The 23,168-nt window shown below is 49.0% G+C and overlaps 1 protein-coding gene across 2 annotated transcripts in view; it reads left to right on the forward strand.

Annotated features, from left to right (window-relative positions):
* The window catches only part of MBD5 (methyl-CpG binding domain protein 5), an 88,213-nt gene that overhangs the window by 27,989 nt on the left and 37,056 nt on the right, over positions 1-23,168 (forward strand). The window contains exons 3-7 of one of the 2 annotated variants that reach the window (XM_075317180.1): positions 3,933-3,972; positions 5,336-5,923; positions 14,885-14,987; positions 15,115-15,295; positions 19,285-21,354. In XM_075317180.1, the coding sequence (XP_075173295.1) occupies positions 5,811-5,923; positions 14,885-14,987; positions 15,115-15,295; positions 19,285-21,354 (2,467 nt within the window). In that variant the 5' untranslated portion in view covers positions 3,933-3,972; positions 5,336-5,810. The remainder of the gene's footprint in view (positions 1-3,932; positions 3,973-5,335; positions 5,924-14,884; positions 14,988-15,114; positions 15,296-19,284; positions 21,355-23,168) is intronic. The other variant, XM_075317181.1, reaches the window with a different exon arrangement.

Raw genomic sequence — 23,168 nt, forward strand, 5'->3', positions numbered from 1 at the left:
CCCTGTGGTTGAGACATTGGAAAGCAGATTCTCATTCCAAGAAGTGCTTAACCAATTTGCCTTTTTCTCGTGACCGATTGTTTGGAGAGCGTTTGGATGAAATCATCAAACACTCCAAGGGTAAGGACTCATCCTTACCGCAACACAGACAAAACAAACCCCAACAGAGCAAGGGTCAGTCTGGTTATCGGTCCTTTCGAGGACCGGGCAGGTCCCAATTCGCCTCGTCAAAAAAGACTCAAAAAGACCAGAGACGCTCAGATTCTTGGAGGTCTCAGTCACGCCCAAAAAGGACAGCCGGAGGAACCGTTGCCAAAACGGCGTCCTCCTGACTTGCAGTCTCCGATTCCCACACCCTCGGTCGGTGGGAGGCTTTCCCACTTTGGCGACATTTGGCTGTCACGCGTCAAAGACCGTTGGGTGAGGGATATTCTGTCTCACGGGTACAGGATAGAGTTCAGTTCTCGTCCGCCAACTCGTTTCTTCAGAACTTCTCCACCACCAGACCGAGCCGATGCTCTGTTGCAGGCGGTGGCCGCTCTAAAGGCGGAAGGAGTGGTGACCTCCGTCCCTCTGCAGGAACAAGGTCACGGTTTTTACTCCAATCTGTTTGTGGTCCCAAAAAAGGACGGATCGTATCGACCCGTCCTGGATCTAAAGTTGCTCAACAGACACGTTAAAGTCAGGAGGTTCCGGATGGAATCCCTACGCTCCGTCATAGCCTCAATGTCTCAAGGAGATTTTCTAGCATCAATAGATATCAAAGATGCGTATCTCCACGTGCCGATTGCGCCAGAGCATCAGCGTTTCCTACGCTTCGTCATACACGACGAACACCTGCAGTTCGTAGCGTTACCTTTCGGTCTGGCAACAGCCCCCCGGGTCTTCACCAAAGTCATGGCAGCAGTAGTAGCTGTTCTGCACTCGCAAGGTCACTCGGTCATCCCGTATCTAGACGACCTGCTTATAAAGGCACCCTCTCAAGAGGCATGCCAACACAGTCTGAAGGTGGCACTAGACACTCTCCAGAGTTTCGGGTGGATTATCAACTTTCCAAAGTCTCATCTCACCCCGACCCAATCTCTGACTTATCTTGGCATGGAGTTTCATACTCTCTCAGCGATAGTGAAGCTTCCACTGGACAAGCAGTGTTCGCTACGGACAGGAGTACAATCTCTCCTTCAGAGCCAGTCGCACTCACTGAGGCGCCTCATGCATTTCCTAGGGAAGATGGTAGCAGCAATGGAGGCGGTCCCGTTCGCGCAGTTTCATCTGCGCCCTCTACAATGGGACATTCTACGCCAATGGGATGGGAAATCGACGTCCCTCGACAGGACTGTCTCCCTCTCTCAGACGGCCAAGGACTCTCTGAGTTGGTGGCTTCTCCCCACCTCATTGTCACAGGGAAAGTCGTTCCTTCCCCCGTCCTGGGCAGTGGTCACGACGGATGCGAGCCTATCAGGGTGGGGAGCGGTGTTTCTCCACCACAGGGCTCAGGGGACGTGGACTCAGGAAGAGTCCACTCTGCAGATCAATGTTCTGGAAATCAGAGCAATCTATCTTGCTCTGCGAGCCTTCCAACAATGGCTGGAAGGCAAGCAGATTCGGATTCAGTCGGACAATTCCACGGCGGTGGCGTACATCAACCACCAAGGGGGAACACGCAGTCGCCAAGCCTTTCAGGAAGTCCGGCGGATTTTGACGTGGGTGGAAAGCAGAGCGTCCACCATATCCGCAGTTCACATCCCAGGCGTGGAAAACTGGGAAGCAGACTTTCTCAGTCGCCAGGGCATGGACGCAGGAGAATGGTCCCTTCACCCGGACGTGTTTCAGCAGATCTGTTGCCGCTGGGGGACGCCGGACGTCGATCTGATGGCGTCACGGCACAACAACAAGGTCCCAGTTTTCATGGCACGGTCTCACGATCACCGAGCGCTGGCGGCAGACGCCTTGGTTCAGGATTGGTCGCAATTCCGACTCCCCTATGTGTTCCCACCTCTAGCATTGTTACCCAGAGTTCTCCGGAAAATCAGGTCCGACTGCCATCGAGCCATTCTCGTCGCTCCAGACTGGCCAAGAAGGTCGTGGTACCCGGATCTGTGGCATCTCACGGTAGGCCAACCGTGGGCACTACCAGACCGTCCAGATTTGCTGTCTCAAGGGCCGTTTTTCCATCTGAATTCTGCGGCCCTGAACCTGACTGTGTGGCCATTGAGTCCTGGATCCTAGCGGCCTCAGGTTTATCTCATGAAGTTGTTGCCACAATGAGACAGGCTAGAAAACCATCCTCAGCTAAGATCTATCACAGGACGTGGAAGATATTCTTAGCTTGGTGCTTGGCTCAAGGGTTTTCTCCCTGGCCATTTGCATTGCCAATTTTTCTTTCCTTCCTGCAGTCTGGGTTGGAAAAAGGTTTGTCGCTTAGCTCTCTTAAGGGTCAAGTCTCCGCGCTATCCGTATTCTTTCAGAAGCGCTTGGCACGGCTTTCTAAAGTACGCACGTTTCTCCAAGGAGTTTCTCATATCGTTCCTCCTTACAGACGGCCATTGGAACCCTGGGATCTGAACAAGGTTCTCATTGCTCTCCAGAAGCCGCCTTTCGAGCCTTTGAAAGAGGTTTCCCTTTCTCGGCTTTCACAAAAAGTAGTTTTTCTTGTGGCGGTCACGTCTCTTCGAAGAGTGTCCGAGCTAGCGGCGTTATCTTGCAAATCTCCCTTCCTGGTGTTTCACCAAGACAAGGTAGTACTGCGTCCAATTCCAGAGTTTTCTCCCAAGGTGGTTTCTTCCTTTCATCTTAATCAGGATATCACTTTGCCATCTTTGTGTCCGCATCCAGTTCACCAATTTGAAAAGGGTTTACATCTGTTGGACCTGGTGAGAGCACTCAGGATTTACATTTCTCGCACGGCGTCTCTACGCCGTTCTGATGCGCTCTTTGTCCTAGTCGCTGGTCAGCATAAGGGATCGCAAGCTTCCAAATCCACCCTGGCGCGGTGGATCAATGAACCAATTCTTCACACATACCGTTCTGCTGGGCTTCCGATTCCATCTGGACTGAAGGCCCATTCTACCAGAGCCGTGGGTGCGTCCTGGGCATTGCGGCATCAGGCTACGGCTCAGCAAGTGTGCCAGGCGGCTACCTGGTCGAGTCTGCACACGTTTACCAAACACTATCAAGTGCATACCTACGCTTCGGCAGATGCCAGCCTAGGTAGACAGGTCCTTCAGGCGGCGGTGGCCCACCTGTAGGAAAGGGCTGTCTGACAGCCCGTTCATGTGGTATCTTTTTACCCACCCAGGGACTGCTTTTGGACGTCCCACTGTCTGGGTCTCCCAATTAGGAGCGAAAAAGAAGAAGGGAATTTTGTTTACTTACCGTAAATTCCTTTTCTTCTAGCTCCAATTGGGAGACCCAGCACCCGCCCTATTTGTTCTTAGGGTTTCGTTTTTCGGGTGCACATGTTGTTCATGTTGTTTCTTAAGTTCTCCGATCTTATCGGATTGAATTTGTTTTTTGAAACTGTTATTGGCTTTCCTCCTTCTTGCTTTGGTACTAAAACTGAGGAATCCGTACTCCTACGGGAGGGTGTATAGCCAGAAGGGGAGGGGCCTTACACTTTTGAGTGTAGTTCTTTGTGCGGCCTCCAGAGGCAGTAGCTATACACCACTGTCTGGGTCTCCCAATTGGAGCTAGAAGAAAAGGAATTTACGGTAAGTAAACAAAATTCCCTTCTTTATTTAGTAAAATCTAGTTTTATGTGAACAGTATGGATTTGCATCTTTTCTGATTTCGATCAGATGTATACTATCTGCTCAATTGATGCTATATTCCTATAATTTTAGGTGCCAATTTAAATGTCCTATCTAGTCCATACTTTACTGATGGTTTACAAAAAAAATCTTGCATTGTCTTTTTGTATTTTCTTTTTGCAGGATAAAGCAAGATATTCTCCTTATAGTACTGGTCAATATGGTTAGTCATAATCAATTGATTTATTTTTTTTTATTTTTTTCAGATTAACTAATTGTTTCTGGTTTTTGGCTCAATAAATTTTTACTTTTTTTTTTTTTTTTTTTTTTGTTATATCATGGTATCCTGAGAGCTATATCTTTTTCATTTTTCTTAGCACAGAACTCTATGGGCCATTATTTTATTTATTTACCTTGCATAACAAATTGTAGTTTTCTTTAGGATTCTGTCAACTTCATTTTTTATTTTCATTTTATGAGAAAAGATTTTTATTTTTTTGTTGTTTTTTGGGGGGAGGGGTTCGTTTTTTTTTTTATTTTGCAATGGGCAAGACTAAATTGTATCCCTTTTTGATACTGGTTGTTAGAGACATAATACTAGTGTCTCTTTTTAAGGTATTTTGGGGGGGGGTTGTGGGTTTTTTTTTTTTTTTTCCCAGTGTAAAAAAAAAAAAAAAAAAAAAAAAAAAAGTGTGCAAAACATTTATTTTTATCGTTTTTACAATATTTATTAGAATAATACTAATACTGTGCACTATATCTTTTGATGTTGGGTTTCCTAAAAAGCTTTGCAGTGTTTTTTGTGGCACTAGAGTTTGTCTCCTTCCTCCCTGAAAAGACAATTTTTTTTTTTTGTTTTTTTTTAAAGCTTTTTTTTTTTTTTCCTTACTGCACATTACTGGTTTCAAGCTATGTGCACTGCACATACTGCATTTTTATGCATTTTTGGTGCAGTTTTGTCACAAATCTGCATGTCTATCTTTATGCCAGTAAAGTCCCATGAGAATTCTGCAGGGTTGTGCGCGCATTGCTTATATTTTCCCTGCAGATTTGGTGCAGAAAATAATCTGCAACGTGTCAATTCTTGGTGCGTTTTTGCCTCCCATGTTCAGCCCTTCAAGCCATTGACTTCATTATGAAAAATGCATAGCGTTTTTTGGTGCTTTTTTTTTTTTCTGCCAGAAGATGCAGATTTGGTGCAGAAAATACGCAGCGTGCGAATACTGAAAATCAGTCAGCGAGCTCATTCTCTGGGGGAATTTGTAACTTTTATCCGTCTTTTACGGAGTTCCTTATGTTCTGATTTATGACCACAGAACCGAAAATTCTTGTGGTCATAAATCAGATGGAGGCTCGTAAAAGCTGTACAGCTCGCCCATTAAGCTCACTGACAGTTTATCGGTTAACTCATTTTGCAGCCAGCGATAACCAGTGCAACACAGAGTAAGCAAATGATACAAAAACTATTTTTAGCCAAAATTATATAGAGGAAAATCAAATTTCCCGCCAAGGTGTCCTTACCCTTTTAAAGACTTAGTTTCCTGCCTATTGGTACTGATGTTTTTTCTCCTTTTCTCCTTTTGCAGGACTAAAGCACTTAATTTGTGACATCATGAAGGCCCCCGGGAAGAATTGCAATATTTTGGCTACAGGTTGGAAAATAAAGAAAAAGCAGAGAAGATGCGATCCCTAAGCGCGTGACTCCACCAGACGTCTCCATCCTGCTGCGCTCGGCCGGACGAGGATGAAATGTTCCTTACACCCGGGTATCTCTTATCCTACCGGCTCCAGCGCATGGATGGACTGCACCGTTTCATAGCGGGGGGAGACTTTTGCCTTCTCAGAGGTTTCTGCTCCTGGAGGAGCGATGTGGGATATCTTACAGAAATGGCTTACGGGAGCAACGACCGATTCTTCTGACTTGCCCTGAACGTTACGTAACCAAATGCACTTTGTGCGGTTTACACAGCTGTGCAGGATCGGTCCTCTCGGAGTCATGAGTACACACGCCGTATTGCAGACCTCTTCTTATTGATATCTTTTCTTAATCACTGTAAGAAAATGAATGGTGGAAAGGTATGTGATGGAGGAGACTGTGACGGCACCCCCCTATCGGTGCAGGTTCCTGTGGGCTGGCAACGACGAGTGGACCAAAGCGGCGTTCTCTACATTAGGTGAGTGCATACAGTCAGTGCGTCCTGGACCCCTTCATCTGGCAGTTATCACTTATCCCACTGGAGTTTCCCTAAGTTACATGTTGACCACAATTATTGAATTTTCCGTTATAACTAGGGATGATCGAATACCCTAATATTCGCTGCGCCGAATATTTAGCGAATACGTCACCGCTATTTGACTATTCGCGAATATTCGACGCCCAATGTAAGTCTATGGGAAACCAGAATAATTTCACGTTGGACCTAATGGTGAGCTGTGATGACTGAGGAAGAGGCTGAAACAGTACGGGCACAGTCTCTTTTTTTTTTTTTTTTTTTTTTTTTTTTCTCTTTTCTCCTTTTTTTCTCTTTTTTCCTCCCTCTCTTTTTCTCTCCTCCCTCTCTTTTTCTCTCCTCCCTCTCTTTTTCTCTCCTCCCTCTCTTTTTCTCTCCTCCCTCTCTTTTTCTCTCCTCCCTCTCTTTTTCTCTCCTCCCTCTCTTTTTCTCTCCTCCCTCTCTTTTTCTCTCCTCCCTCTCTTTTTCTCTCCTCCCTCTCTTTTTCTCTCCTCCCTCTTTTTCTCTCCTCCCTCTCTTTTTCTCCTCCCTCTCTTTTTCTCCTCCCTCTCTTTTTCTCCTCCCTCTCTTTTTCTCCTCCTTCTCTTTTTCTCCTCCTCCTTCTCTTTTTCTCCTCCTCCTTCTCTTTTTCTCCTCCTCCTTCTCTTTTTCTCCTCCTCCTTCTCTTTTTCTCCTCCTCCTTCTCTTTTTCTCCTCCTCCTTCTCTTTTTCTCCTCCTCCTTCTCTTTTTCTCCTCCTCCTTCTCTTTTTCTCCTCCTCCTTCTCTTTTTCTCCTCCTTCTCTTTTCCTCCTCCCTTTTTTTTTTTTCCTCCTCCCTCTTTTTATCCTCCTTCTCTTTTTTTTTTCTCATCCCTTTTTTTTTTCTCCTCCCTCTTTTTTTTCTCCTCCCTCTTTTTTTTCTCCTCCCTCTCGGGTTTGGCCAGAGTGCGTGCGGGCACCAAATTTTGCATCTTTTTAAAAAGTCGCAGTTGAATTATGTGAAAACATCAGGAATCGCTAATCTCCAGCCACAGAGCGGAAAACCGAAAAAAAAAAAAATCCCCTGGTGAGCATATAGAAACTAGAGTTCAAATAGAATAATGACTTGGGTGCAAAAAAAGCACAAAACCGGATGAAAAAACAAGCGTAAGGCAATGATGAAGGGCTGTAGTGTTTCTGCTGTAGAAGACACAGCAGGATGTTGCTTACATTTTTAGTTTTCTGTAGTATTTTCTGTATTAGCCCATGTCCGTCCTGTCCACTTTATGGGTCAGTGCACACAATGCCTTTTTTTTTCCCCTGCATTTTAAAATGCATGAAAAATATGCAAAGAAATTATATTTTCTTCGGCGCTCCATTGGGAGACCCAGACGATTGGGGTGTATAGCTACTGCCTCCGGAGGCCACACAAAGCATTACACTAAAAAGTGTAAGGCCCCTCCCCTTCTGGCTATACACCCCCAGTGGGATCACTGGCTCACCAGTTTTCTGCTTTGTGCGAAGGAGGTCAGACATCCACGCATAGCTCCACTGTTTAGTCAGCAGTAGCTGCTGACTATATCGGATGGAAGAAAAGAGGGCCCATATAGGGCCCCCAGCATGCTCCCTTCTCACCCCGCTTGTGGTTTGTAAGGTTGAGGTACCTATTGCTGGTACGGCGGCTGGAGCCCACATGCTGTTTTCCTTCCACATCCCCCTGAGGGGCTCTGAGGAAGTGGGATCTTACCGGCCCCAAAGCCCTGAGGCCGGGCTCCATCCACAGACCCATTGAACCTGCTGGATACGGAGCTGGGTACCGTTCAGGGACATGGCCCTGCACCATTCAGGTACTCTGTGTCCCCGTACACACAGGCACAGCACACTCCAGACTTGCTGGGTGTGCTAGTGCGCCGGGGACAGTAAAGGGTTACAGTCACTGCAGCCTAGCTGAGTGACTTTATGTATGGGGAACTACCGCGCCGGACGCTCCGGGAGCGGCGGCGCGGCTGGGACTTGTAGTGCGCCGGGGACTTAGCGCCGACCGCGCTTTTACGGCGGCGGCGCTTATAAATCCAGTCCCCGGCTTTTGCGGCCTAGCTCCGCTTCGTTCCCGCCCCCACCCTGTCAATCAGGGTAGGGGAGAGACGCTGTACAATCAGCAGCGCCGAGGGCTGGAGCCTTATTTACATGCTCCAGCCCTCTCACTGGACACTGTGGGACGCCGGTTTCCCGCTCTGACTTGGGGGCACGCCCACGGCCCGCCCCTACTCACACGAGCTGGAGAGGACGCCGGCAGCCATTCCTGCAGTCCGAGCTGAGAGATCGGACTCTGGGCAACCAGGCACAGGACTAGGGCGACCACACACCCGCTTATAGGCGGGCGGTAAGCGGCACCTGAAGTGCTGACCCCACTAAATACCGCAGTTGTCCATTTGTATTTTTATGCTTACACTGCATAGGTCGCTATTTTTGGCTATATGCCCTCTTAGATGGCGACACATCAGCAGCAGGAAAGCAGGGGTGCTAAGGCACAGGCTTTCTATGCTGCTTGTATTGCATGTACTGAAGTGTTCATGTGTATTTATGCTTGTATGCTATACACTGCACTGTACGGTCGCTAGTCTGGGCTATTTTCGCCTAGAATGACTAGGCTACAGCAGCAGAAAAGCAGGGGTGCTGAGGCACAGGTTTTTTCTATGCTGCTTGTATTGCAGGGGTTGCAGTGTTCATTTGTACTTATGCTTGTATGCTATACATTGCACTGTATGGTCGATATTCTGGGCTATATTCCCCTAGATGGCTAGTCTACAGCAGCAGAAAAGCAGGGGTGCCAAGGCACAGGCTTTCTATGCTGCTTGTATTGCATGTGCTGCAGTGTTCATTTGTACTTTATGCTTGTATGTTATACATTGCATTGTACGGTCGCCATTCTTGGCTCTATGTCCTAGATGGCTAGTCGGCAGCAGCATATAAGCAACACAGGCTTTCGATGCTGTTTTTACTGCAAGTGATACTGTTGCACGGCACTGAACCCCATTGTGTGCAATGCTCCCCTGGAGCACTTGGTCAGCCGGGGTCTCTACTAGACGTGGCCAAAGGAACCACCTGTCAACCCTGTCCAAGGACAGGGATGGAGTTGCAATGGGATAGAGACTTGCAGTCCGGACAGGCCATGGGCAATCTGGATCATTGCTCCCTGGCCACCCTCATTGGGAATAAAATCGGTGCTCCGGGGGGGGGGTCCCAGGAGGCTCTCTGTATGATGAGGCAGACGTAGCTCATCAGGACTTTGATCCTGACAACGCTCTCAATCCGGATACACCGGATGGTGACGCCATAAGGAATGATCCTATAGCGTCCATCAATGGAATGTTGGATCTTTCTCCCTCAGCTCCCCCAGCGGAGGAGTCAGCTTCACAGCAGGAGAAGTCCCATTTCAGTAGCTCAAACGTATATTGAGTATTTTTCTGGCCACGCTGACTTCAGAGAAGCAGTCCAGGAACACCACGCTTACCAGATAAGCGTTTTCTCCAAACGTATTAAGGATACACGTTATCCTTTTCCCCCTGACGTGGTCAAGCGCGGGACCCAGGGTCCAAAGGTGGATTCTCCAATCTCCAGGCTTGCGGCTAGAGCTATAGTTGCAGTGGAGGGACTTCACTTAAAGATGCCAGACAGATGGACTCTGGTTGAAATCTGTCTATGAGGCTATCGGCGTGTCGGTTGCTCCGGCATTTACAGCCGTATGGGCACCCTAAGCTTTTCAGCTGTTCTTGCACAGCTGGTCTTGAGCATATGTACATTTGTGCCGCAGGGGCGTCCGTAACCTCGCAATGTCTGCATTGCGACTTACCCTATTAATGCTGTCCTGGAAGGACAGTCGAGGTTTCGGTCCTTCCCAAGCTCGGGCAGGTCCCAATTGTCCTCGTCCAAAAGAGCTGAAAAGCCTCAGAGGGGCTCAGTTTCCGGGGGCTCAATCACGCCCAAGGAAGGCAGCCGGAGGAACCGCTACCACGGCGGTCTCCTCATGACTCTCAGCTCTCTCATCTCTCCGCATCCGCGGTTGATAGCAGACTCGCTCGCCTTTGGCGACATTTGGCTGCCACAGGTCACAGACCGGTGGGTGAGGGACATTGTGCCCACGTGCACAGGACAGGGTTCTGTTCTCGTCCTCCGACTCGATTCTTCAGAACGTCCCCACCTCCCCACCGAGCCGATGCTCTTCTGCAGGCAGAAGGAGTGGTAATCCCTGTTCCTCTTCAGGAACAAGACACGGTTTTCCTCCAATCTGGTTGTGGTGCCAAAAAAGGATGGCTCTTTCCGTTCCGTTCTGGACCTAAAACTGCTCAACAAGCACGTGGAGGCCAGGCGGTTCCGGATGAAACCCTCCGCTCCGTCATTGCCTCAATGTCTCAAGGATATTTCCTAGCATCAATAGACATCAAAGATGCTTATCTCCACGTGCCGATTGCTACAGAGCACCAATGTTTTCTACGTTTCGTGATGGGAGACGACCATCTTCAGTTCATAGCTCTGCCATTCGGTCTGGCGACAGCCCCACGGGTGTTCACCAAGGTCATGGCGGCAGTGGTAGCAGTCTTGCACTCACAGGGACACTCTGTGATCCCTTACTTGGACGATCTACTTGTCAAGGCACCCTCTCAAGAGGCATGCCAACTCAGCCTGAATGTTGCGCTGGAGACTCTCCAGACGTTCGGGTGGATCATCGACTTCTCAAAGTCAAACCTGTCACCGACCCAATCACTAACGTATCTTGGCATGGAGTTTCATACCCTCTCAGCGCTAGTGAAGCTTCCGCTGGACAAGCAGCGGTCACTACAGACTGGGGTGCAGACTCTCCGTCAAGGTCAGTCGCACTCCTTAAGACGCCTCATGCACTTCCTCGGGAAGATGGTGGCGGCAATGGAGGCGGTTCCGTTTGCGCAGTTTCATCTGCGTCCTCTTTATTGGGACATTCTCCGCCAATGGGACGGGAAGTCAACATCCCTGAACAGGAAAGTATCCTTTTCACAGAAGGACTCTCTGCAATGGTGGCTTCTTCCCACCTCATTATCACAGGGAAGATCCTTCCTACCACCGTCTTGGGCGGTAGTCACGACAGACGCGAGTCGGTCAGGGTGGGGAGCAGTTTTTCTCCACCACAGGGCTCAGGGTACGTGGACTCAGCAGGAGTCCACCCTTCAGATCCATGTTCTGGAAATCAGAGCAGTGTATCTTGCCCTACTAGCCTTCCAGCAGTGGCTGGAAGGAAAGCAGATCCGAATTCAGTCGGACAACTCCACAGCGGTGGCATACATCAATCACCAAGGAGGGACACGCAGTCGGCAAGCCTTCCAGGAAGTCCGGCGGATTCTGATGTGGGTGGAAGCCACGGCCTCCACCGTATCCGCAGTTCACATCCCCGGCGTAGGAAACTGGGAAGCAGACTTCCTCAGCCGCCAGGGCATGGACGCAGGGGAACGGTCCCTTCACCCGGACGTGTTCAGGAAATCTGTAGCCGCTGGGGAAGGCCGGACGTCGACCTAATGGCGTCCAGGCACAACAACAAGGTCCCAACCTTCATAGCACGGTCTCGCGATCACAGAGCTCTGGCGGCAGACGCCTTAGTGCAAGATTGGTCGCAGTTCCGGCTCCCTTATGTGTTTCCACCTCTGGCACTCTTGCCCAGAGTGCTACGCAAGATCAGATCCGACTGCAGCCGCGTCATACTCGTCGCCCCAGACTGGCCAAGGAGGGCGTGGTATCCGGATCTGTGGCATCTCACGGTCGGCCAACCGTCGGCACTACTAGACCGACCAGACTTACTGTCCCAAGGGCCGTTTTTCCATCGGAATTCTGCGGCCCTGAACCTGACTGTGTGGCCATTGAGTCCTGGATCCTAGGGTCTTCAGGATTATCCCAAGGGGTCGTTGCCACCATGAGACAGGCTAGGAAGCCCACGTCCGCTAAGATCTACCACAGAACGTGGAGGATATTCTTATCCTGGTGCTCTGCTCAGGGAGTGTCTCCCTGGCCTTTTGCATTGCCTACCTTTCTTTCTTTCCTGCAATCTGGGTTAGAAAAAGGTTTGTCGCTCGGCTCCCTTAAAGGGCAAGTCTCGGCGCTATCCGTCTTTTTTTCAAAAGCGTCTAGCACGACTTCCTAAGGTGCGCACGTTCCTGCAGGGGGTTTGTCATATTGTACCCCCGTACAAGCGGCCGTTAGATCCATGGGATCTGAACAGGGTACTAGTTGCCCTCCAGAAGCCGCCCTTCGAGCCTCTGAGGGAGGTTTCACTTTCTAGACTATCACAGAAAGTGGCTTTTCTGGTAGCGATCACATCTCTTCGGAGAGTGTCTGAGCTAGCAGCGCTGTCATCCAAGGCTCCTTTCCTGGTCTTCCACCAGGACAAGGTAGTGCTGCGTCCCATTCAGGAGTTTCTCCCGAAGGTGGTATCCTCTTTTCATCTTAATCAGGATATCTCTTTGCCTTCTTTTTGTCCTCATGCAGTTCATCGGTATGAGAAGAATTTACATTTGTTAGATCTGGTGAGAGCACTCAGAATCTACATTTCCCGCACGGCGCCCCTGCGCCGCTCCGATGCACTCTTTGTCCTTGTCGCTGGTAAGCGCAAAGGGTCGCAGGCTTCCAAAGCCACCCTGGCTCGATGGATCAAAGAACCAATTCTTGAAGCCTACCGTTCTGCTGGGCTTCCGGTTCCATCAGGGCTGAAGGCCCATTCTACCAGAGCCGTGGGTGCGTCCTGGGCATTGCGACACCAGGCTACGGCTCAACAGGTGTGCCAGGCAGCTACCTGGTCGAGTCTGCACACTTTCACCAAACATTATCAGGTGCATACCTATGCTTCGGCGGACGCCAGCCTAGGTAGAAGAGTCCTGCAGGCGGCAGTTGCCTCCCCGTAGGGGAGGGCTGTCTTCGCAGCTCTAACATGAGGTATTTCTTTACCCACCCAGGGACAGCTTTTGGACGTCCCAATCGTCTGGGTCTCCAAATGGAGCGCCGAAGAAGAAGGGAATTTTGTTACTTACCGTAAATTCCTTTTCTTCTAGCTCCTATTGGGAGACCCAGCACCCGCCCTGTTGTCCTTCGGGATTTTTGTTTTTTTTCGGGTACACATGTTGTTCATGTTGAACGGTTTTTCAGTTCTCCGATGTTACTCGGAGTGAATTTGTTTAACCAAGTTATTGGCTTTCCTCCTTCTTGCTTTTGCACTAAAACTGGTGAGCCAGTGATCCCACTGGGGGTGTATAGCCAGAAGGGGAGGGGCCTTACACTTTTTAGTGTAATGCTTTGTGTGGCCTCCGGAGGCAGTAGCTATACACCCCAATCGTCTGGGTCTCCCAATAGGAGCTAGAAGAAAAGGAATTTACGGTAAGTAACAAAATTCCCTTCTTTATTATCACAGATTTTATTGAGTTCTCTATTTATGGATATGTTTTGCTTTTTTCAGTTGTTCCTCCTGTTCCTGTGATGTCACATTCCCTTCCTATAGAAAGCTACCATAACTGTGGTTTTGGGGTTTTTTTTTTTTAAGAAATGCATAGAAAATACATCAATAAAATGCATTAACAATTGTACATTGAAAATGAATTCCCCATTAAAGCACACCAAGATTTTCCTATATAACCTAAAGCCACTATCATGCTGATTCAGTACATACCTTTAGTTGTGAGATCGAAATGTATAGGTTTTGAAACACAAGCAAGTAAAGTTTGTAAAATAAGCAGCTGTTTGAATGGCAGCAGCTGCTGAACAGCTGATAGCTGGGGTGGGTATTCATAGTGATTCCCCCCCCCCCCCTATCTGTTATTTATGCTAATTCTATTATAGAATTGTTTTACTAACTGACTAGAAGGACCTGTGCTGACCTCATACCCATGTGACCAGAAGGGGCAGGGCCTCAGCCAACAGGAAAATGTTGCTCCCTGGTATCAATTATGTTGGCTGAGGCCCTGCCCCTTGAGATCACATGGATATGACATCAGCACAGGTCCTTCTAGTCACTTAGCAAAACAATTCTATAATAGAATTGGCATAAATAACAGGGAGGACGGACAGGCTGGGGACGGGAATCACTATTAAAATCTACCCCAGCTAATCGGCAGCTGCTGCCAATCAAAAAGCTGCTCATTTTACAAACTTTACTTTCTTGTGTTTCAAAACCTATACATCCGATCTCCACCACTAAAGCTATGTATAGAATCAGCCTGATAGTGCCAGTATAGCACTGGCTTTAGGGTATATAGGAAAATCCTGGTGATTGGTGCACTTTAAAGTCTATGGAGGGAACAAAAAGTATCTATAACACAAGCCATTAACATTCACATGATATGCGCAAACTCTCTTGCGTTGCTGCTCTGTTACACTGACTTGTTTTTTGTTTTTTTTTTCCTGTGTGCATTGACCCTAAAACAGTCATCTAGTTCAGAAAAACTTTTACAAAACTCTTAAAAATTGCTTAAAAGAACTGAAGTCCTCAGTGGTTGATACCTTTTTAATGGTAACTGAATAGATGGTAATAATAGCAGCTTTCCAGACTACTCAGGTCTCTTCTTCAGGCTCAATATAACACAAAATCTGAAGAGTCACATATTTATACACAACAGGACATAGAATGGGGCAGTAAATAAAACAAGTTATGTGAAGCAGAACTATCACTAAAGACAAAACTCTTAGGAAGTGTGAGATGGCATAACGCAGATTTCTGGGGTCCTACGATTCTTCTGTGCAGTAGGGCACCCTGTGTTTGGTTTATTTTCAGGAGGGGCTTGTTAACCAAGCACGGATTGTTCACTGCAGTCAGTCCCTTTAATTCTTGCACCTAAACGTGTCCAGCCCGGATGTGTTGGATTTGATCGGGTACTTATAGCGTGTACATTGCCTCTACATCTTGTGCAATCAGCTACGTCCTCTTCTTGTCTCCAGCCCCAGCGGATCCCTTCTGTCATGTTTGGACCAGGTCAAAACTTACCTTCTCACGGATGGAACCTGCAAGTGTGGCCTGGAGTGTCCTCTCATCCTGCCCAAGGTATTGTGCGTTGTATTAGCTCGCATTTGTGTCCACGGAGGATTTTTCATACATTTATTATTTGTCTTACTGATTTTATTTATTTTATTTTTTTTTAACTTGCATTGTTCATTTGATCTGTTTTTAGGTGTTTAACTTCGACCCCGGAGCCTCTGTAAAGCAAAGAACCGCAGAGGATGTCAAAGCGGACGAGGACGTGACCAAATTGTGCATCCACAAGCGCAAGATCATCGCCGTGGCCACACTACACCGGAGCATGGAGGCCCCGCACCCTTCACTGGTGTTGACAAGTCCTGGGGGAGGAACCAGTATGTGTAAATTTAGTGCTATAGATTTGGGATAATTTCATTGAAAACCATTATGGAAGAAGTCGCTGCAAAAAATTGCATTCCCTAATTCCTCCTTATTACGCATGTAGTGGTGCATAAGAGTATTAAACTACTTTCTGATCACTTTTTTTTTTCCCGGGTTTTCAGCGCCGCGCCAAACATCTTCTGGCCTAAATACCCTCAAATCAGACCCGGTTAACACAGGGTTTTAGGAGTGAAGCATAAGTCGCTTTCTCGATGATGATGATAATAATAATATAATATATAATACTATAATATATTAAAATATTATATAATAATATTTATTTTATATAGCGCTGTTAATTCCACAGCACTTTACATACAATGGCAACACTGTCCCCATTGGGGCTCACAATCTAGGTTCCCTATGAGTATGTTTTTTGGAGTGTGGGAGGAAACCTGAGTACCCAGAAGAAACCCACGCAAACACGGGGAGAACATACAAACTCCTTGCAGATGATGTCCTTGGTGGGATTTGAACCCAGGACCTCAGAGCTGCAAGACTGCAGTGCTAACCACTGAGCCACTGCAAGACTGCAGTGCTAACCACTGAGCCACTGCAAGACTGCAGTGCTAACCACTGAGCCACTGCAAGACTGCAGTGCTAACCACTGAGCCACTGCAAGACTGCAGTGCTAACCACTGAGCCACTGCAAGACTGCAGTGCTAACCACTGAGCCACTGCAAGACTGCAGTGCTAACCACTGAGCCACTGCAAGACTGCAGTGCTAACCACTGAGCCACTGCAAGACTGCAGTGCTAACCACTGAGCCACTGCAAGACTGCAGTGCTAACCACTGAGCCACTGCAAGACTGCAGTGCTAACCACTGAGCCACTGCAAGACTGCAGTGCTAACCACTGAGCCACTGCAAGACTGCAGTGCTAACCACTGAGCCACTGCAAGACTGCAGTGCTAACCACTGAGCCACTGCAAGACTGCAGTGCTAACCACTGAGCCACTGCAAGACTGCAGTGCTAACCACTGAGCCACTGCAAGACTGCAGTGCTAACCACTGAGCCACTGCAAGACTGCAGTGCTAACCACTGAGCCACTGCAAGACTGCAGTGCTAACCACTGAGCCACTGCAAGACTGCAGTGCTAACCACTGAGCCACTGCAAGACTGCAGTGCTAACCACTGAGCCACTGCAAGACTGCAGTGCTAACCACTGAGCCACTGCAAGACTGCAGTGCTAACCACTGAGCCACTGCAAGACTGCAGTGCTAACCACTGAGCCACTGCAAGACTGCAGCGCTAACCACTGAGCCACTGCAAGACTGCAGCGCTAACCACTGAGCCACTGCAAGACTGCAGCGCTAACCACTGAGCCACTGCAAGACTGCAGCGCTAACCACTGAGCCACTGCAAGACTGCAGCGCTAACCACTGAGCCACTGCAAGACTGCAGCGCTAACCACTGAGCCACTGCAAGACTGCAGCGCTAACCACTGAGCCACTGCAAGACTGCAGCGCTAACCACTGAGCCACTGCAAGACTGCAGCGCTAACCACTGAGCCACTGCAAGACTGCAGCGCTAACCACTGAGCCTTGTTCTGTGTCTCATAGACTTACACTACAAAAGCAGCTACTGCTCCATAGACTAGACACTGTGTCAGCCAGGAAAGCTGAAGAGCGGTGACGTGGTCCAGAAGAGGAACAGCAAAGCTGGGAACAGGGTGCTCCCGCAGTAACAGCCAGTGATGGTGCCAGAACCACCCCTTGCTGATTAACCCTCCAGATGCTGCAATTTGATAGTGATAGCAGCATTTAAGAAGTTGGGGGCGTGTGCTCCCTCTTTTCAGCCTCATCGGCATCCCTGTGATGAAATCACGGGGAGCCAATGGTTGTCAAGGCACCCAGAGGTAAAAAAAAAAAATGAGCACCTGGCGTGCCAGGTATGGTGGGCTATTAGACCCAGCCATAGGCATGGTCTAACAATCATTCTGTCAGTGCAACCTGACAGGTCTCATGTATTGCAATACATGTGCATTGCAATGTATGAAACCAGTGATCAGAAAAATAAAATGTAATGTCCTATAGAGGGACTAGGTAAAAAAAAAAAAGGGAGGTGGAAAAATTGCAAAAATTATTTTGAAAACACAAAAAGAATAAAAAATATTACACCAATAAATAATCTAAAATCAAAAATAATCTAATAAAGTACATACACTTACTAGTGCCGCGTCCATATCTATACGATCTATAAAATTGTTACCACCCACTCGACATGTTAAATCGATGAATGGATCCTTGTCACAGTGCGCTAATTTTATGTTAAGGCTATGTGCCCACGGGACTCTGTACCCGTGGAAACCTGCGGATTTATCTGGATTTTCTAGATAAATCCGCAGGTTTTAGCAAGTACAGACACTCCCCATGTTATCCTATGGGACATGGATAGTGCTGTGTCCATGCTGTGGTATGTGCAGCTGCGGAACATGCTGTGGATGTCCCGCAGCCACATGTAACTGCATGTCAATTATTCCTGTGGAATTACCTGCGGAAATCCCGCCCTCCACTATGGAGATGGAGGCTGGGACTTCCGCAGGAATGTCCGCAGGTTTACCGCAGCTATTTCGCTGGAATCCCGCAGCAATGGATAGCTGCGGATTCCGGGGAGCTGCTGCAGGAAACCTGCGGATATATCCACAGGTGCGAGCTCTCGTGGGCACATAGCCTAACACCGCACTGTGCATTAAGCGGAATCTGTCAGCAGGTTTTTGCTATGTAATCTGAGCAGCATGATGTAGGGGTCAAGACCCTGATTCCAGTGATGTGTCACTTACTGAGCTGTGTGTTGCTATTTCAAGAAAAATCTGTGTTTTATCAGCAGGAGATTATCACTGCCTTTTAGTCCAATCACGCCCCTCAACCTTGATTAGAAGCTGTCTGACATTATACAGTGTATAGCAAAAACTGTAGAAAGAAAGCGCACATAGGGTTTTATCCGATAAAGATTAGGTGCATGGAATAGGACAGGTACTCACCTGCTTCAGTTGTGACAGGCACAATTCCTTGTCAGCACGAAGTGAATGAATACAAAGGTGGTCAGCCGCAGCCCCGATGATGCAACAGGATAGGAAATGGTTAAAAGAAATAGGGTTAAATGCTGCGCTGAAAACCACAAATCAAAGGTATATCGTGAATTCCTTTTTTTTTTATTTTCACAGGTCAACGCGTTTCAAAGGCATCTCCGCCTTCTTCATCAGGACAAAAAACAGGATGCTGTTCCTTTCTGGCTTTTAGTCCTGATGAAGAAGGCTGAGATGCCTTTGAAACGCGTTGACCTGTGAAAATAAAAAAAAAAAAAAGGAATTCACGATATACCTTTTTGATTTGTGGTTTTTAGCGCAGCATTTAACCCGATTTCTTCTAACCATTTCCTATCCCATTATACAGTGTACACTGCCAGTCGGCGGGGTTATACAAGGCTCAGCATTCTGAGCTCTGCTTGATCTGCAGCGGAGAAAACTGTGATTGTATCACAACTGCTGCACCCAGTAAGCAAAGTGATACATCCCTGGAATCAGGGTCTCTGTCAGAACATCATGCTGTTGTCGGATTACATAGCAAAAACCTGCTGATAGATTCCCTTTTGAGAGCTATAAAACAAAAAAAAAGAAATAGCATAGCTGTGACTATAGAATTAAACTGAAGAGGGCGACAAAGGATCAGAGCAATATTATGTCCAAGTGTGGATATAGGGAAATCAACCTGTTCCATTTTGCAGAATTGCTTTATTTTAAAAAAATAAAATAGTCAATGCAATTTTTTGTGTTTTGCACCCTGGCTGGGACCCTGGAGTCTACCCCTGAGAATGGAGCAATGGCTGCACATTTATCTAGAGGACGGCCGCAGATAGGCGAGCGCTTGTTGCACTTAATGCCTTTCTTTGTATTATATACACCACAATATACTTTTTTATTTTATTTTTTTTTTTTCCCCAGATTCTGCTCCTGTCGTGTCCACCCGCACAGCCGCACCACGATCCATAAGAAATAAATCGCTGGAGGGCATTGTGAATTCTGTGCTGCCGGAATGTAAAAATCCTTTTAAGTTGATGGTTAAAGATCATGTTGGGTCTCAGCTGCACGACCTCCATCCTGCATATCCACCACAACGGCTAGGTATTGGCGAGCACGGACAGAAATCGCCGTATCGTGGGGGTCATGGCAACATGACGAGTCCGGCCTCATCCGGATCCCAGATATACAGTGATGGATCTGCGTCTCCGAGGACCGACCCGTTGGGAAGCCCTGATGCGTTTACAAGGAACAATCCCAACTATCATGCTCCCCCCAATTCCAGCCCCATCCATGTGAACAGGACTCCTATATCTCCACAATCCATCATGTTACACGGGTCCCCGGTGCAGCAGTCATGTGCTATGGCCGGAAGGGCAAATTTACCTTTGTCTCCGACGTTTGCTAGTCCAGTGTTAAAGAAAACCATTTGCAATTACCCACCCAACATGGATATGTCACGGGCTATGTTTCATCATAAGCAAACACCGGGTCCTCCACCCCCTCTGCCGCCGCCACCTCTGCCCCCACCTCCTCCACCGCTTTGTGCTCTTCAGAAAAAGCCATTAACATCATCGGAGAAAGATCCACTCGGTATACTCGACCCCATCCCCAGCAAACCAGTTCTCCAAAACCCTGTAATGAACACGACCCCATTTCATCCAAACGTTCACTCTCAGGTACCCGTGATGAATGTAAACATGCCACCTGCCGTCGTTCCTTTGCCAAGTAATCTTCCATTGCCAACCGTCAAACCCGGTCACATGAATCACGGTAATCACATTCAGAGAGTCCAACACCCAGCGTCGACCTCCTTATCCCCGTCACCGGTCACCTCTCCGGTTCACGCAATGCCACCTGGTATGGGAAGGATGGAGGCATCACCCCAAAGATCACGTTCTTCTTCCACATCGTCAGATCATGGAAATTTCATGATGCCGCCGCTCGGTACACAAACTACCTGTGGTGGCCTCAAACTCCCGCCACGTTCTCCACGACACAGCATGGGCTCTCCAAGACCATCCATGCCGTCAAGCCCTTCGACAAAGCCTGATGGACACCACCAGTATAAAGAGATCCATAATCCATTGATAGCTGGAATGAGCAATGTATTAAACCCCCCCAACAATACTGTTTATCCCCCGTCTCCGGCTGGTAGCGCTCCTATTAAGGGGCAGACAGGATTGCTGGGGATGCCTTTAAATCAGATCTTGAACCAGCATAACGCTGCCTCTTTCCCGGCGAGCAGTTTACTTTCAGCAGCAGCCAAAGCACAGCTAGCAAATCAAAATAAACTTGCTGGTAATAATGGCAGTTCCGGATCTGCCGCCAGCTGTGGCAGCAACGAAGGAAATAGCACTTTACCCTCAATGTTCCCCCCGGCCTCCAACGTGCTACTACCACCACCACCCCCGGCGGAGGGGCAGAGCGGCCGGGCGGCTCTGAGAGATAAGTTGATGTCTCAACAGAAGGACTTAAGAAAGAGAAAGCAACCCGCGTCGACAGTCGTCAATCTTCTGAAACCTCCGCCCATGGATAATCCCAACCTCCAAAAAGCAGGAGGTGACGTGATGCGGAAACAAGGGCAAAACTCATTCCCCATGAATTCAATGTCTCAGCTTCTGCAAACCATGAGTTGTCAGAACTCCCACATGAACAGCAATAGCGCCATTCCCGACCCGAACATGAGCCTGCCTTGTCCCGCCAACCAGCTGGGTTACAATGACAACGGCCTGAACTCCGCTAACCTCCATAATTCACTGGCACTGGACATACCCATTAGAGGGGAGGGCGTCCCCTGCCAAAATCCAAACACTAACTTTGTTCATGGCAACAATCCAGTTCCTAATTCTCATCTTGCCGGACTCATCAACCAGATGCAAAGCGGTTACGGGATGTTACCCCATCCGGGGAACCCTTTACATCTCAACCCATCCCAGCCAAGAATGCAGATGTCGTCCTCGATACCAATGATCGCCAACAGCTCGGATGCAGGTATGATCCGCACCTGTGGTTTTTTTTTGTGTTTTGTGAATGTCTGCATGGGGGAAGAGGGGTGATTAGACATTTTACCTTTCTTTGTCGCTCCATTGGGAGACCCAGACAATTGGGTGTATAGCTTCTGCCTCCGGAGGCCACACAAAGTATTACACTTTAAAAATGTAACCCCTCCCCTCTGCCTATACACCCTCCCGTGCATCACGGGCTCCTCAGTTTTATGCTTTGTGTGGAAGGAGGCACACATCCACTCATGCATTCTCAACTTAGTTATGTCGGTTGGAAGAAAAGAGGGCCCCCACGGGGCCCCCGGCATGTTCCCTTCTCACCCCACTATGTCGGCGGTGCTGTTAAGGTTGAGGTACCCATTGCGGGTACAAAGGCCGGAGCCTCATGCCGTTTTCCTTCACCATCCCTTAGTGGCTCTGGGAGAAGTGGGATCCTGACCGGTCATCCATTCACTGGGACTGGGCTCCCTCCGCAGCCCCTGTGGGAATCTGCCGGACAGGAGTCTATTCATCCTCAGGGACCGGGCCCTGCATCTATAAGGTACTCTGTCCCCATGGGGATTGTGCATGGAGCGCCTTCTTCCCGGACGCTGCAGCTGCTGCTGATTTGTGAAGACCGGCGGACTTCCGCGCCGACCGCGCCTGCTTGTCGGCCGCGGTCTTAAATTTAGTCCCCGGCTTCATCGCGGCCTAGTAGCAAAAATCCCGCCCCCGGGCCTGCCTGTCAGGGGTAAGGGCGGGACGGCCGGCCTGAAGTCGGCTGTGAGGGCCGGAGCATCCTGTATGTTTCCTCCCCCCTCACTGATCACTGTGGGGACCCCAGATTCCCGCACTTTTCTAGCACCGCCCACGGCTCCACTCCTCCCCTGAGAGCTCCGGCAGCCATGTTTTTGGCATTCTGACGGTGGAGGATTATCAGAGAAGAACTCTGCAGCTCTGGGAGACCTAAGGCAGGGAATCTGAAGGATACACACTACGCTTTTTAGCGGTCGGTCAGCCACACCGGTCACCCGGTGCTGGTCCCCCCCAGGGTGCCGGAATAGATACGTATTTATATACATATTTCTGTTCGGTCGGGCTGTATACCCCTTCCCATATACCCTCAGTGATCACTCTCCTAGGAGACAACAGCATGTCGTCCACAAGGAGCAAAGGTGCTAAGGCACGGGGTTTTTTTTGCGACCTGTACCTCTTGTGCGGCTATGTTACCTGCGGGTTCCACCTACCCTCACTGTGAGCAATGCTCGACCCCTGCTTCGCTTGCTCAGCCGGAGCCTCGGTCACTAGTGGGCCCCTCGGCTCATGTAGACCCCCCTGCTCCCCCTGTCCAGGCGGCAGGGACAGAGTTTGCTGCGTTTGCTGAGAAACTCTGAGTCACTTTCACAATCCATGGCTCAGTCTATGGACAAATGGTCTGCCAAGCTGCTTGAGGCTTTGCAGTCCAGACCGGTCCTTACACAGGCCCCGGTCCCCGTTAGCTCGTCGCCTCCAGGCCCCTCTCGGTCCGCGCCGCAGCGCGCTCCCAGGTTGGGCCCTAGGTCCCACGCGGAGGACTCCTGCCCGGACCTCAGTCCCAGACCGACTAAGCGGGCCCGCTGGGAATCTTCCCTGACTTCTTCACGCTGCTCGGGTTCCCACCTCGAGGACTCTCTGGAGGACGAGGCGGACGTCGCAGCTCAGGGCTCTGAACCTGACGTTGCCCTCAATCTTGATACACCTGAAGGGGACACCTTTAGTAAATGATCTTATCTCGTCCATCAACCAGGTGTTAGATCTGTCTCCCCCGCCTCCACCTGTAGAGGA

Source organism: Anomaloglossus baeobatrachus, chromosome 7 (genome assembly GCF_048569485.1).
Source record: "Anomaloglossus baeobatrachus isolate aAnoBae1 chromosome 7, aAnoBae1.hap1, whole genome shotgun sequence".
Taxonomy (NCBI): Eukaryota; Metazoa; Chordata; class Amphibia; order Anura; family Aromobatidae; genus Anomaloglossus; species Anomaloglossus baeobatrachus.